General features: G+C 35.9%; 1 protein-coding gene across 1 annotated transcript in view; it reads left to right on the top strand.

Moving 5' to 3' along the window:
- The window catches only part of LOC140145874 (transcription elongation factor 1 homolog), a 60,570-nt gene extending 52,249 nt beyond the window's left edge, over positions 1-8,321 (top strand). The window contains exons 3-4 of the mRNA XM_072167572.1: positions 3,954-4,024; positions 5,761-8,321. Of these exons, the coding sequence (XP_072023673.1) occupies positions 3,954-4,024; positions 5,761-5,825 (136 nt within the window). The 3' untranslated portion in view covers positions 5,826-8,321. The remainder of the gene's footprint in view (positions 1-3,953; positions 4,025-5,760) is intronic.
- The last annotated feature ends 5,955 nt before the right edge of the window (positions 8,322-14,276 follow it).

Here is a 14,276-nt window from a genome sequence, read left to right as displayed (position 1 = left end):
CCGATTGAGCTTAAATTTAAATGCAATGATCCTTAAGACATTCTAAACATTTAAAAATATTTTAAAATTCATTTAAGGTCATTAAAGGGTCATAAAGGGGTCAAAGGTCAAGTTTTTCAAAATGCTCCAATTGAGCTGAAATTTATATGCAATGATCCTTATGATATTCTAAACATTTTAAAAACATTTTAAGATTCATTAAAGTTCATTAAGGGGTCATAAAGGGGTCAAAGTTCAAGTTTTCCAAAAATCCTCCGATTGAGCTGAAATTGAAACGCAATGATCCTTGTGACATTCTCAACATGTTGAAAATATTTTTAAATTCATTGAAGGTCATTAAGGGGCAATAAAGGGGTCAAAGGTCAAGTTTTCAAAATGCTTCAATTCAGCTGAAATTTAAATGCAATGATCCTTATGACATTCTTAACATGTTTTCAATATTTTAAAATTCATTTAAGGTCATTAAGGGGGTCATACAGAGGTCAAAAGTCAAGTTTTCAAAATGCCAGCTTCTCACGATCAAGGTATATTAAAACGGCAAATAATGAAACAGTCTTATTAAAATTAATACAATCCTGCACATTGCTGCTTGATCAGATCGTCACAGTCATCCGCCTAACTTACCTCGTGCCCTTGAAAAGGGCACAGTTGCTCTAGTTTATTTTATATTCTTTACTTTTCCTCTTTCATTAACACCACTCGGGCGTTCATACCTTCGTAGCATTTCGAGATTATGTCCATTACAGACTCAGGGTGACAGTGGTATAGGCCTACCACAATATACTGCCGAAGCCACATGGTTCAGCTATGGTGCGGTTATCGCTCTAGTTAAATGTTTAAAACATGTTTAGAATGTCACAAGGATCATTGCATTTAAATTTAAGCTCAATCGGAGCAGTTTCAGTTAAAATGACCTTTTTTGACCCCTGTGACCCCTGGATGACCTCCGACGTTTGGAAATATTTTTGCTGAACCATGAAATGGTATCAGCCTATATGAGTGAATGTTACTAGCTTACTTACTAGCTTACTTACTAGCTTACTAGCTTACTGACTAACCATTTGGTCTGAAATGGACATATCTCTAAATGCCACAAAGGTATGACCCCATAAGTGGTGTCATATGAAAGAGGAAAACATAAAGAATATAATAAAAATATATCCAAATGTCAGAGGTCATGCAGGGGTCACAGGGGTCCAAAAAGGTCATTTTAACCGAACATGCTCCGATTGAGCTTAAATTTAAATGCAATGATCCTTATGACATTCTAAACATGTTTAAAACATTTAAAAATTTATTTAAGGTCATTAAGGGGTCATAAAGGGGTCAACGGTCAAGGTTTTCAAAATGCTCCAATTGAGCTGAAATTTAAATGCAATGATCCTTATGACATTCTAAACATTTAAAAAATATTTTTAAATTCATTTAAGGTCATTAAAAGGGGTCATAAAGGGGTCAAAGGTCAAGTTTTTCAAAATGCTCCAATTGAGCTGAAATTTATATGCAATGATCCTTATGACATTCTAAACATTTTAAAAACATTTTAAGATTCATTTAAGGTCATTAAGGGGTCATAAAGGGGTCAAAGGTAAAGTTTTCCAAAATGCACCGATTGAGCGGAAATTTAAACGCAATGCTCCTTATGACATTCTAAACATGTTGAAAATATTTTAAAATTCATTTAAGGTCATTAAGGGGCAATAAAGGGGTCAAAGGTCAAGTTTTCAAAATGCTTCAATTGAGCTGAAATTTAAATGCAATGGTCCTTATTACATTCTTAACATGTTTTAAATATTTTAAAATTCATTTAAGGTCATTAAGGGGGTCATACAGAGGTCAAAAGTCAAGTTTTCAAAATGCCAGCTTTTCCACGATCAAGGTATATTAAAGCGGCAATTAATGAAACAGTCTTATTAAAATTAATACTATCCAGCACAGTATTGCTGCTTGATCAAATCGTCACAGTCATCCGCCTAACTTACCTCGTGCCCTTGCAAAGGCACAGTTGCTAGTTTATTTTATATTCTTTACTTTTCCTCTTTCATTAACACCACTCGGGCGGGCATACCTTCGTAGCATTTCGAGATTATGTCCATTACAGACTCCGGGTGACAGTGGTATAGGGCTACCACAATATACTGCCGAATCCACATGGTTCAGCTATGGTGCGGTTATCGCTCTAGTTAAGTCAGTTCTTACAGAAAATAGTTAGTCTCTATTTTCCCTGATTGATCCCAGAGTATCTTATCCTTCCGAGAATCCTTTGCAACATGATATGTTAGTTACCTCTTTTCATCCAATAAGACTCCTATAATCCTATTACTTTGTACCATTTGTTTTCATGTTCAGAATAGACTGGCTACACATCATTTGGGAGCTCTGGATGTGCTCTGTTTAAACTTTTGTCACTATATCGACCCATGTTGCACTGGATAGCAAATTATATTGATTATTGAAATGGAATAAATGCATTATGGGAAATGTAATTTGATATCTTCTCTGGACTGACCCTAGTTTAGTCCTTTTGAGCTCTTAGTCATAACTGTTTATAAACATTACTAAGTACATACAGTTCCCTCTGATAAAATTGTGGCAGCTTTGAATGATTGGATCAATGGTATTCGCTCTAGAAGTGACATAAGCCTACCATAGCAATAGATGAATACAATTTTTAACTATATCACCCTGCACTGCAACATTCACGCGGTACCTATGTATTGAAATCATGCTGATCACTCGCATAAGAGTATATCTTTAAAAAGAGCTTATTGTATTCGATCTATGATTGCAGACATACACCTGCTTGTAGTGCATGGCGATATATACAAATCGTCGGACGCATCACATACTGGTCTATCTCGAAAAACACGCATTTCGAGAAAATCGCAATTGAAAATCTTCGTATTAAGTTAACCTTTCTATAATGTAATTAGACTATGGATTTTAATGAAAGTGGTTTTAAATTAAAGCATATACTTAACAAATTTATTTAAGTGGAATTTTGAATTATATGTATGTATGCAGTATTGCTTAAAACTACACTAAAGTTGTAGTTCTGTATGTGAAATAGTTAATTTCCCGATATCGTATTTAAAATTCGTTTCATACTGGTCTTTCTTGGGGCTATCTCGATTTCGCGAACAATGATGTGACTTTAGACGCATCACATACTGGTCTATCTCGAGATAGACCAGTATGTAATGCACTTTCAATACGATATCGGAAATTAACGATTTCACATACAGAACTACAACTTAAGTGTAGTTTTAAGCAATATTACATACGTAAATATAATTAAAGATTCCACTTAAATAAATCTGCTAAGTATATGCTTTAATTTAAAACCACTTTCATGAAAATGCGTAGTCTAATTACATTATAGAAAGGTAAACTTAATACGAAGATTTTCAATTGCGATTTTCTAGAAATGCGTGGTTTTTTTTCGAGATAGACCAGTATGTGAAAATACGTATTTAAAAAAAATCATAGATAGTTTAAATTAAACATTTTATAACTAATTATCTAGGAAAAATTGAGGTCTGTAATTTGTTGTATTTGAAGAGCTCCGTAAAAAAAACACTATATACCGATTTTCTCAAAAAAGTCAAAAAATCAAGATAGACCAGTATGTGATGCACCCGACGAAATGTAGTCAAAATTGCATTCATCTATTGCTATGGTAGTTAATCTGATTATGACGCCACTTCTACAGCGAATACTACTGTAGATGCCATAGGGTGTTTTTTTGGGGGGGGGGGCAAGGCTCTAACAGCAAAGATATCAGACAGTGATTGATGCATAAATATAGCGGAACATTTTATCTAAAAATAAACCATTTTGGGACCAGCTGACCCATTGTCTTGTGCAGAAACTTGTCTGTTTCTTCAAAAACTAAAATATAATTTGCTGAATCTTGACTGACCTTATTGCCTTGTTTGTTTTTCCATTTTCAGGGACAGAACTCGGAATGTTGGTATAATATCGTGTAGAGTGTGTCTAGAAGACTACCAGACCAGCATAACATGTATCCTTTCAAATTTGCTTTGAACCAAGTGCCATTGTAAAATATTGTACCACTATATATATATTCTATTAGAAAAACCCTGCTCTTTTTGTGGACTGACCTTTCAAGTAGAGTCTGGTGGTTTTTTTTTTATCTGGAGGCTTAAATTACCTTAAAATATCACCAAAGATTTTTTTAACATATTATCTTAAAAATCTGCTTGTTTTTTTGTGGTCAAAACTTGGATCTAGAATGTTTGGAAAATGGACCTCAATGCCAGGTAGAAAACATCATTTGTTACAAATTGTAATTGGGAATTAAGGAATATATTAGCATATTATAATATTGCTGAAAGCCTAATTTTTTTGGACATGAATTTTTTTGAAAAACAACAAAATTAAATGTTGGAAATTGTAGCTTCTTCTACCATTACTGTACTTGTACAGTATCTCAAGGATTATAGTCAAAATTGTTCAATTCGTAGCCATACATGTACAGGCTGAACATGCTCCACTTGAACAGCATGTATATAAGTCATATGGATGTACATGATGGGGATCCCCCTTCCATGGGGAACCCCTTATGTGGCAAATGTCACTTACAAATTTAGAAGCACATGTTTTGGTTTGGCTAGGTAGCACCTGTTTCAGCAAATGGGCTATTCCTGTTGATATATCCACACATCCCTATGGAAGACATCACCTTAATCTTCAACACAGGGAGTGTGAATTATAAATGGGGTACTTAAAGCGGGTGATTCCATTTGAAGTTCACACTCCCTTTGTGTTGAGATTAAGCTAACATGACTTCCATAGGGGTGTGTGGATTTCACCTGGAATATCCTTATCTCAGCAAATGGCAAAGAAAAAGTGCATGACCTTGTCACGATGCCAACAGATGATCCACGTTATTAACTTCAATTTATTAATTGTTTCCTGTTATGGTATCAAAACAGATGAGTATTGTAGTCGACTTATGACTTGTACTAATTGACATTACAATGACAGAAGGTATTTTCTGTGTGCTTGTAGTGTCGGTGTATGTGTGTCATGGGGTTTATTTTCAATAGGTGCTCAATAAGCGGTCCACTGGCCACACCCGGCCCGCCGACCAATTGTGGTGGGCCCTAGCTAGAACAGCTCTAAAGTGCATCCAGGGCTTCAAGCGGGCCTATACTTCCTATACCTTTAAGATTTCCCTATTTCTCCTAATAGTTTTAAAAAGCCTTATAATCCCTAGATTTAAAATATTTTTTGCCGAAGGTCTTTTTGTTGAGTGTAAATGCCTTTTTGGCACCATATGCACTCAAAATACATAAAATCCCAAGAGTTTGCGGGGATTTGCCCCCTGGACCCCCATCAGGCTTATTTGTATTCAGTTCCATAATCTCACTAGGAATTACATTTTTGCCCTTCAATTTCAGTAAATTCCTAGAACTTCTTGGGGCTTTGCCATATGAACCTACACTAGACCTTTTCACAATTCATGTCGAGTTTTTGCATCTAAAATCCTATTAATCCTGATGCCCAGTTGCCCACACTACTGTGGATTCCAGTAAAATACAGAACTATTTTTTTTTTAAATGGGGGGGATATAATAAATATTATCTTCTTTTGTCAAATGAAATATCCTAACCCTTAGTTACCAAAAACAATGTACTTCTTTTTTTTTTTCAAATTTCTAGGAAAGAGCAAATATCTTATTCAAAATCCATGTCAAAAAAAATGAAATTTTTCCTTAACCTTTTTTCAAAACAGACTTATCAGAACCAGTGGACGTATACAGTGATTGGATAGACGCTTGTGAAGCTGCAAATGTATAGCATTGTCTATGGGTTCCATGGACAAAAAGAAACATGGAACCACCAAGAACACTAATATGTGATGTGATCATGATTTAATGAGGCCAAAAGATGCAATACTGAAATAAAGATGCTAAAAATCAATAATACAAAATTGGCATTCGTAATTGAAGATCCTAGTTCTAAAAGTGGAGATAAATGGTAAAGGTTTTATGGCCATGTACTTTCAATGCTATACCAAATTATTTCACTATGATTCGTGCACAGAGGGTGTAGATAACCCCCTTGTAGCAGAAACTGACACTAGCATCATTTTTCATGATTTTTGTGACTTGGCCCTTTTAAGAACTAGCATCTCAATATTATGCTATAGTTTGATCAGCTCGTAATTGGCAGGCTTGATATCATCACAGACATTTTATTTTGAGAATAGAATTTTGTCATCTCACACAAAGCGACACAAAATATTAATTCAAGTCCTATACTTTTGTCTACTTTCTTTACATGCAAAATGTAGACCAGACAGGTCAACTATATCAATATCACTCTAATTGTGGGTCAGCTACTATACTTTGTGTTAAAAGCCTAGATTAGATTCCCACCGATTATGTGCTGATCAAAAAATATAGGGATGTATGAACATCAACAAAAGCACACTTGTTTACTTTGCATGCAAGGCTTATATTATGCAGGCACCAAGGCATTTTTACCCCATGGTTACCCACTTTTGGCTCCTGGTGTGTCACATATTTTACACTACAAACTATAGGACCAGGAGCCATCTTTGGGACCAGAAGCTCATTTTAGCTCCTGGTCCAGGCATACTTAATGTAAGGCCTGGCTCTTGTGTCCAATATTTTACACTACAAACTATAGGACCAGGAGCCATCTTTGGGACCAGAAGCTCATTTTAGCTCCTCGTCCAGGCATAATATAAGGTGTGTTTGCAAGTTGATGTTGACACTCGCTAAATTTTCAAAATTACTTCGTTTTGGCCTGGTTTGATCAGATTGTGTCATGTATTGTACAGGTCATTGGGCTATTCCATTTAAAATCCACACTACCCCTGTAGAAGATTTTGCTAAAGTCTTCCACAGTGGGAGTATGAGTTTCGAAACAATTGGGTAACTTCCATTTGAAATACTCACTCCAGCTGTGGTATATAGGAAAAACCATAATACAGTGGTAGTGTGGGTTTCAAAATGACTAACCCTGACCAATTATATTTGAAAAACATACTCTCCCTGTGGAGGATATTTCCAAAATCTTCCACAGGGGTAGTATGGATTTTAACTGGAATAGCCCAATTTGTGACCATTTGAGTAGGTGCTTCTGGGTTGTTAAACAACCAATGTGTAGTACATGTAGCTTACGAGTTGTAACATCAATGAGCTGGAAGAAGTATGGAACCACAGGAAATATTGTAAATAGACTTACTTTGTGAAGATTGAACTGATGTTTGTCAATGAGGAGCACTCCAAGAGCACAAATCAAACTAAATGTGCTCCTGGAGCATTTATAATTTTGCAAACCAATTATTTGCTAAAGATGAGCAGATGTTAAGACTAGAACTTCAGCAGCAATACACTTGGTTACTGTACAAGATGTTATATTGATAATAACTCAATGTTTAAACTTGCTCTCCTATTTTGTTGAGATTGTGTCACATATTGCAGGCCTCAAATTAGTTCGGGGGCTACTTTTGAAGAAGAAAAATTGCCCCGTAATCTATTTTTAGGAGCTACTATTTATACCCATATTCCCCATTTATAAGTTGAGCCAGAAACCTCAAAATTGATTCCTTTCAGAGGCTATTTTCTATTAAAAATTTCCCTCGTAATTTAAATTCCTAGCGCTATTTTGGGATTTTTGGAGACCTGTTGTACAGATCGTCATCAGGTGCATCTGCATTGTTTAAGGCCCATTCAGTGATTCAAGCGCAAGTGTTACAAAATTAAAACTGTTTATAAATTGCTTAAAAGTGAAGGATGATGATAAGTCATTCAAATTGTCATTAACATATTTTTGAAATGAAAAAATTGGCAAAAAACAAAGAAAACAGTGCTATTAATTGACAAAGTTGAAGCCCCATTCAATTTACAGATTTGTGTAAAATGTCATCTGTGGTCTTTAATGTGTGGCTTTCAGCTTAATCACTAGCAGGTTATGTTAAAAAATCTGTGACAGTAACAGATGTGAGATCCTCACTGAATGGGCCTTACAAACAACCTAAACATGAAATAACAGCACAGTATCACCAGTGGGTGGAAGAAGCATGGATTCACTGGAAATATTGTAAATAATGTAAATAGACTTGTGATGAATATTCATTGTAAATAGATGTATGTGTCAGCTTGTTGCATTTGATGATAATTTTATGATTTATATTTTCAATGTTGAGCTCTCCAAGAGCACTGGCCCTGTTAATGCTCTCCAAGAGCATGTTTCCTTTCCATATTCAATAAGTTTCTTCCTTGCTCATGAAATTCATAGTTTTCTTTAGGCCAAAAAAAGAAGGGGAAAAAAGAAGAAAAAAGTTTGTCTGTGGTCTCACAGGAGATAAAATTCTGTTAATTTTTTTTTTTCTGAATGATTTTTCCTGAATTTTTTGGCTTTTTGATGATTTTGCTTGATAATTTTCTCATGAAACAGGGGAAAAACAGGTAGAAAATGTTATATGTAATTAATAAAGTTTTCTGTAGGCCAATAAAAGAAGGAAAAACAAAAAAAGGTCTGTCTCTGGTCTCACAGGAAATAAAATTTATAATAATATTTCCCAAATGATTTTCATTTTTTTTTTTTTTTTGGTGGCCTTTTGATTTTGCTAGATAATTTCTCATGAAATGGGAAAAACAAGGAGGAAAAATGAAAAAAAAGTCTCCACAATTTTATGAATGTGTGTGGGTGACCAGAGACAAACCATGTTTTTTTAAAATTTGTTTTTGTTTTTTGTGTGTTTTTGCCTCGGGCAATAGAACCAAAATAGTTTGATCTTTCGATCGACCATCAATGCTTGATTGATCTTTATTAATTTCTAAAATCAATTAATTGACTAATTGTTAATTGTGATTACATATGAATCTTTGCATGTAATGACATTGATCAATACAAATTTGCCAGTAATTCTGAATAATTAGTTGATACCGAGCATTAAAGCAGCATCGATGGTCGAAAATGGTCCAAAGATCGAACAAATTTGGTTCTGGTGCCTTGTGCTCCTGAAGTACACTACTCAAAAAAATGGGATTAGAAAATGACAATCCCAATCATGAATATTTGCATTCTTTCTTTTCTGTTCTCATGGTGCTGCAACCAAATCATTTATCAGTGTCATGTGACCTCAGCAGTAGCTAGTGTTCTGTTGTGTAATCATTACTGAATGAAATGACATCCATCTGATTTGCAATTTCAACAACTCTTCCTATACCTTTGTACAGGAGTCAACCGTTGTTAAACCGTGATGAACCCACACTTTTACTGTAAGCGTATCTGTGACAGCGCGAGACTACGGCGTTCTGCGAGAGCGCGTAAAATTCATCATGCCTGGAACCTTTGTGCGTATGCCAGATTACAAGTTGAATTCAGTATTTTTCAGGTAGCGGCTAAACATTGCCGTTTTATTCTGTAGTTTTATTGCTGGTATCAAAAGAGAAATCATCGAAGTTTTTGTAAGGCTGAGTGGCAAGGATTAACTGACATTCCTCGTAAAATAATCGTGAATTATACGATATTTAGCTTCTTTTCGTTGTTGAAAGGATTCAATCATGTTTCACCGTTGTTCATCACCGTTTAACAACTTCGCGTCGGCAGCGTCTGCATGGTTTACTTCGCTAACCACGCAGACGAGCGACGCATCGTTGTTAAGCGGTGATGAACAACGGTGAAACATGATTGAATCCCTAAGTTAATGCTGTTTTTGAAAAAACAAAACAGATCATGTAATATTTCTTTTTAGTAGTGTAAGGCAACTACATTTATTGTAGGGGCGTGAAATCTGCAAGGCCACGTCATAACCATGTGAAAAACATTACATAGCCTTGAATTTTGAACCGTGTCATGCACCAAGTCTCAATAATACCAATTTAGACTTAAACCATGTCATGCATGAAGTCTTAATTGATATTATTGAAGACAAGGTATATTCATTTAATAGTTGTGACGGCTCTAATAATGGCCATGATAGACCTGGAACGTTTAACTCCCGCAAATGTTATGCATCAATTAACCTCCATGATTTGGAGTGTAATATTTTAATTAGCAATTCCACTTCAAATCCATACACCCCCCTATGGAAGACATGATCTTTAATATTCCTTCCATTCCATTTGAAATCTACACCCCCTGTGTGGAATATTAAGGTTGTGTCTTCCATAGCAGGTGTTTGGATTTCACCTGGAATAGCCCAATATTTCAATATTCATTGACAGATAGATGTACACAATCATTGACAGATAACATGAACACAATTATCATATGTTTTTGTGATGTGATCAAGCAAAATCAGATAGAAATATTTCCAGATAGACAAACAAAGGAAAAACTTTCTTTTACTGTCTATTGTTTTGGAAACACTTCAACTGTTTGTATTCAATGGGGTTTTCTGCAAAATGTACCTTTGTGGATACTTTATACAATCATGTTGAAAACTGAAAATTGAATGTGCCCGACTTCAGATTGATTTTGCTTGATCACACCACATATTTGTTACATATGTGTCAAGAGTCTGTCAAAAGGGATGTTAACCCTATGGTCCGTATGCACAAAACAAGTTAGACCAGGTCTAACTTACATGTAAGACCTGGTCTAAACAATGAGGTAAAAAGCAAAGAGTACCAACTTCACCATGCTTGCCTGTCACTTATGGAGATCAGAAATTCAGAATAGTGCACCTCCGGATTTTTTCGCTATGAGCGAGCTAAATAATCCGGACGTATACTATTTTGCACTCCATGAATGACAAACAAACATGGTGAAGTTGGTACTCCTTGCTTTATCCCCCTGTTTTGACCAGGTCTAAATTTAGACCTGGTCTAACTTGTTTTGTGAATACCGGCCTATAACTTGGTATACCAAGGTGGGGGTTACTTTGTGTGCCCTGTGTGTTAGCTGGCCACACCCCCATTCCAAGAAAGAAGCGCACGGTATGGGATTTGCTGATGATAGGGTTAACAAAGGCACTCGAATCAATAGCAGTGTATTCTGTGCTTGTAATATATAGATCTGCCATCATACACAGGCAATTCTCTTTCGAGGGTTGTTCCTTTTTCTGTGAATTTGTGAAACTTTTGATATGTAAAGATTTTTTTATTTAATGATGGCAATATGACTGTATATCCATAAGTTTGTCAACATCATTTGACAGAAAATTTGTTTGTCAATTATCATGATTATGTAGCCATTAGATTTATGTAAATTATGTAAACATGTGACTGACAGCGACTCCAAATATGGGATATTCCAGTTCAAATCCACACATCCCCTATGGAAGACATGACCTTAATCTTCCACACATATAGATTGAATGGAGTCACCCATTCATGTAACCCCATTTGAAATTCACACTCCCTGTGTGGGAGATTTAAGGTTATGACTTTTGTAGAGGTGTGTTGATTTTAACTGGCACGGCCCAATAGTATTTTGGGGAAGAGAACAATAAAACAATGGGAACAAATGGAAAATAGATTGTGTGCTGTGTTAATTGCTTTTGTAAACTTGAACATACCGTAAACGTTCACCTAATGGCGCACCTGGGCTCCTTTGCCTTTGCCTTGGGGTAAATTTCATGTACAAATAGAGAGCTTCGTCCTCTAAATATCCTAACAAAATTTCAGGGTAAATGAGTGAATGTTCTTAGTCATCCAGTAGTTTCAAACAGAGTTTTGGAATTAAATCTAATACTGGAACTTACTTTTTGCAACTATTGCTACGTTGCATCTGGAACCACCAGACTTCATCAGACCAGTCCAACGGGTCAGTTGCCTGATGAAGTCTGGTGGTTCCAGATGCAACGTAGCAATAGTTGCAAAAAGTAAGTTCCAGTATTAGATTTAATTTCAAAACAAAATTTCAGGGTGCATGCCCTTATTTGCTGGTGGAATTTTTATGGGAGGGAACTTTCAGTTTGTGTCTAAAATTCCAGTTATGTCAAGGGAGCCCATAGCGCATTAGGCGAACGTTTACGGTATTACAATTCAGTACCATATTCTCTCCAAGAAACACCACCCCCACATTTTTGGATGTAAAAGTGACCCAGAATGTAGAAACGGCAGACATGACAATTTTCCTGCCCGCAAGCAGAAATTCCTGTTTTTTTGTTGTCCAAATTTCTGCATTTGATTTATTTTTAGCCCATTTTGGAAAATTTTTACACTCTTTTTTTTCCTGCTTTTCAGAATTGTCCTGTTTTGTCATGGCAATCTATTCTCATGCCTGGCCAAACTGCCATGCCGTATCATAGCTTAAAAACTGGCATTTGTTTGGCGTCATGATTGCCAAAGTGGTGGACCTGGAAGTAATTTGCAATCAACTGGAAGTGACCTGTATTTAGCTGATTTTTTGTTCAAAATTCACTTCTAATAAATCCCCCCCCCTTTGAAAATGTCACATCCTGGGGTTGTTTAATTATTAGAGAGAATACACTGTATTATCTGGTATGCTATTAATGGTTGAAATTCAACACTTGCACAGTTCCACCAGTATGTATTATATACTTCATTAATATATTCTTGTTCATTGATTGGTTAAAAGTGGATCACATGACCAAAATAGTTCTACCATCAGTACTCCTATCCGTAAATAGTACCTCTAAGCCGTAAATAGTATTTTCAATGTTCCGGATGAGCCGGTAATAGTACCTCCAAGCCGTAAATAGTACTTTTGACCATGCCTTCTGCGTAGGCCTACGCCCATTTGATGCGACGGAACAGTTCACGCACGCGAAACTGCCATAGCGTGCCATCGCGCTGCTATAATTGGTTAGCCCGATTTTAGCCTATTCAATTTTTTTGAAGGGCAAAAATATAGGTTGTGCTTAAATTGGTCGTGCTGTTCATTCAGGATAGAAGCTGGAGAGTCAAAACGTCAAATAATTTTCTTTTAACCAATCAATGAACACAGAACATATTATATAAAACAAATATATACTGCCTTTATTCGAAGTTCTGGTTAAAACTATGGTCCCTCGTTGAGATCAATTATTGATCTCACCTCGGACCCCTAGTTTTAACCAGAACCTCTCATGGCAGTATATATTTGTATACTATGTGCAAGGAGACCCCCAAACTGATGATATTTTGGAGATTCTGGTGATTTTAGTAATTTGCCAAAAAATCCCACCCAACCATATTGAAAGCTCCAAGTATAAGTATATCCACCCATAAAACATTCAACAGGGTTGTTTTTATCAACAAGTATCACATAATTCAATAAATCATCAACACACCATATACTGTTACTGAAACATGTAGCTGGTAATTTATTATATTATTTACACAGAAGTATACCCCTATTTTGTTACAATAATACACTAAACTAAAACAGTACAATGTATCATATGGTGCTCTCATTAGGCTATTCAGTTGAAATCCATACACCCGTATGGAAGCCATGTACTTAATCTTCCACACAGGGAGTGAGAATTGCAAATTGAGTTAGGGATGAAATCAAAACTCGACCGGTGGCCAACCGGTGGCCAACCGCCGGTTCCGGGCGGTTCTGTCCGGTTTCCATTGTTTAGAACAATAGCAACCGGACGGAACCGCCCGGAACTGGCGGTTGAGTTTTGATTTTGTCCCTTACCTGAATGGGCGACTCCATTTGAAATCTACACCCTGTGTGGAAGATTCAAGACGGGTGTTGAGGGTGTAGGAATTAAACTGAAATAGACTATTTGTATCACAAATGTGACATGTAAGGGAAAGGTCCAATGTTGAAAATATTCAATTCCAAGCTTTTTTTTACAGCAATAGGCCTATAAAAATGCCATGAAAATTGAAATTCTGTTTAGAGGGTGTGTAGATTTCAACTGAAATAGCCTACCAAAATCGTTGATTAATAATAAATATTTTCTATTTGCTTCCTGATCTTGATTTTTTTTCAAAACCTATAAAAATTAAGCCCTGGTAGAAACATTCCCCATCACATACACAAATCTACCAAGAACAAGTTTGCAGGCAACATAAACCATATACCGTAAAAACTCGATACTTAGCATATGTGCTTACTATCGAGCGCTTTTAAAACATGCAAACATTAACATGAAGAGTGCCATCCACAAAAGTGTAAAGGGTCAAGTGCAAATCATTGATTCATAGTTATATATGAACAAGTAAACCTGCAAATGTGTCTCAACCCCAGTTGGTAAAGCACCAGACTTTGGTACATACCAATTTCATGTTTTCAAAAGCGCTCAATAGCAAGCACATTATATTATGCTAACTATCGAGTTTTTACGGTAGTAATAAATGAAAAGGG

Source organism: Amphiura filiformis, chromosome 2 (assembly GCF_039555335.1).
Source record: "Amphiura filiformis chromosome 2, Afil_fr2py, whole genome shotgun sequence".
Classification (NCBI taxonomy): domain Eukaryota; kingdom Metazoa; phylum Echinodermata; class Ophiuroidea; order Amphilepidida; family Amphiuridae; genus Amphiura; species Amphiura filiformis.
Note: the sequence above shows the minus strand (reverse complement) of the source record. Positions and strands in the feature narration are given on the sequence as shown.